Source organism: Capsicum annuum, chromosome 3 (genome assembly GCF_002878395.1).
Source record: "Capsicum annuum cultivar UCD-10X-F1 chromosome 3, UCD10Xv1.1, whole genome shotgun sequence".
Classification (NCBI taxonomy): Eukaryota; Viridiplantae; Streptophyta; class Magnoliopsida; order Solanales; family Solanaceae; genus Capsicum; species Capsicum annuum.
Window position 1 is genome coordinate 267,282,139 of NC_061113.1, and position 1,990 is coordinate 267,284,128.

Below are 1,990 nucleotides of genomic sequence, written 5' to 3' on the forward strand. Positions count from 1 at the left end.
TTTTTTCTTCAAATTGTTTTGGTCATCTTCTACAATATGTGCTCCATTAATTGTAGAATTCTCTTTTGACCTTCTCTCGACAGCTTTATTGCCCTCTTCAATACGCAGTCGAACAATAAGATCTTCAACAATCATCTCCTTGCGTGTATGCTTTAAGTAGTTTTTGAAGTCTTTCCACAAAGGTGGTAGCTTCTGAACTATCGTTGCTACTTGGAAAGTATCATTCATAATTAAACCTAAAAAATAGTTTATGTGAGTATTAAGAACATTTTTAATTTGTTCAACTAAGATATTTTTCAAAGATATACCTTCTTCTAGGAGATCATGTATGATGACTTGCAACTCCTGTACTTGAGAGACAACAGATTTGCTATTTATCATTTTGAAGTCCAGGAACCGTGCAACAAGGAATTTCTTAATTCCCGCATCCACCGTCTTATATTTTCGTTCAAGTGCCCCCCACAGTTCCTTTGATGTCTTGGTTCCACTATAAACATTGTACAGGTCATCTTGGAGACCACTCAGAATATAATTCCTACAAAGAAAGTCCAAATGTTTCCAAGCTTCTACAATAACGAAGCGGTCTTTGTCCGAGGTTCACTCGGGCACCTCAGGAGCGTCTTCGCTAGTGAACCATTGCAGACATAAAGTGGTGAGGTAAAAGAACATCTTTTGCTGCCACCGCTTAAAGTCAATGCCCGGAAATTTTTTGGGCTTCTCCTCCAGTGCCATTGTTGACGGAGCATTTGTGCGACTTGATGTGGCAATATTAGTTTCCCTCGCAGACGTTGTCGCATCCATCATTTGACTTTCAATTGCCATTTTTCTTTCACCACAAGACAAAAAATACTTAGTATTTTCAGAATACTACTTATAAAAATTAAGCAACTTTAAATTTTTCTTCTTGTTTCTAGGTAACAATGAAGTTTTTATGACTTTCAATTGTTAACCGAATGATCTTTAACTTGTGATGGAGTTTTTATGACTTTAAATCACTAGTTAAGTTCAGGCGGAGTAGAAAGTAAAAACTTTAATACTAAATATTACATTGCTGCAATATACAAAATTCCAGCAGAATTACGCACCGGATACTCTAATCCGGTGAGTTTTATCTGTTTTATATGCATTGTTCAAGATTCTATCAACCATCGAGTTACAGTATTCATGATTGCTTTCATGAAACTTGCACCAGCCACATAATTTAGCGTAATATCCTAGTAGAATTTTGAACACTTTAGCCTCCTATCCCAAGTTTGGATGCTCGGCGACTTCGGTGTACATTGTTTTGTTTCACCATCTGGCATCTGAAACTCACTAAGATGAGTTAACGTCTGTCCTATCCTCCTCAAACTCCACTTGTGGAATTTCACTGGGCATGTCATTGTTGTTGTTGATGAAGGTTGGTCTGCAGCATATCTTGTCAAGAGTAACTTTCTCCTGCATCAGAATGATAACAATGAAAATATAATTATTACTATTGAGTATTGACATCAACTTACTACCAGTATATGCCATGTTTCAATGATGATTTACCTCAGCCTTATCTAAAAAGTCGTAGCGGACAACAAACATGTATGTGCATCGTGTATTATCATATATATTCTTTTGAATCTCCACAACCATAGCGTCACCATATACTGCGAGGTATTCATCTTCCTGTGAATTTAAAACATACCATTACAAAATGTATGTAACAATACTTGGAGAAATGAAAGGGCATATTTCATGATATCTATGGTGTTTTTTGGAAACCCGAGTAATTTTTATAACAAAAGTTAGAGAAATGAAATGATACCCTGAAGCACATCACGGCATCTCCAACGTTCAGCCTTTCTGTAATGAAACTAGGTACAACTAGTTCTGTAAGATCAAGAGAGAAAGAGGAGAAGAAAGAAACAGAGAAATGAAGCAGGGATATGGAATAGAGAATGTACAGATTTCTTGATTACTGAATTGAGTTGAATGAATCATAAATGGAACATGAGATAGG

At 36.2% G+C, this 1,990-nt stretch overlaps 1 protein-coding gene across 1 annotated transcript; it reads right to left on the reverse strand.

Moving 5' to 3' along the window:
* Positions 1-1,014: 1,014 nt before the first annotated feature.
* On the reverse strand, positions 1,015-1,990 carry LOC107861802 (protein SAWADEE HOMEODOMAIN HOMOLOG 1-like). Its single transcript, XM_016707169.2, has 3 exons — positions 1,796-1,990; positions 1,534-1,656; positions 1,015-1,437 (listed from the first exon to the last, which is right to left on the reverse strand). Exons 1-3 carry the CDS (start codon positions 1,805-1,807, stop codon positions 1,315-1,317), a joined length of 258 nt encoding a protein of 85 aa, XP_016562655.1. The 5' UTR covers positions 1,808-1,990; the 3' UTR covers positions 1,015-1,314.

Excerpts from the sequence above, each read along its gene's own strand:
- LOC107861802 (XM_016707169.2), bottom strand. Across the intron at positions 1,438-1,533 it reads ACTTTTTAGATAAGGCTGAG|GAGAAAGTTACTCTTGACAA; the intron begins GTAAATCATCAT and ends ATTCTGATGCAG.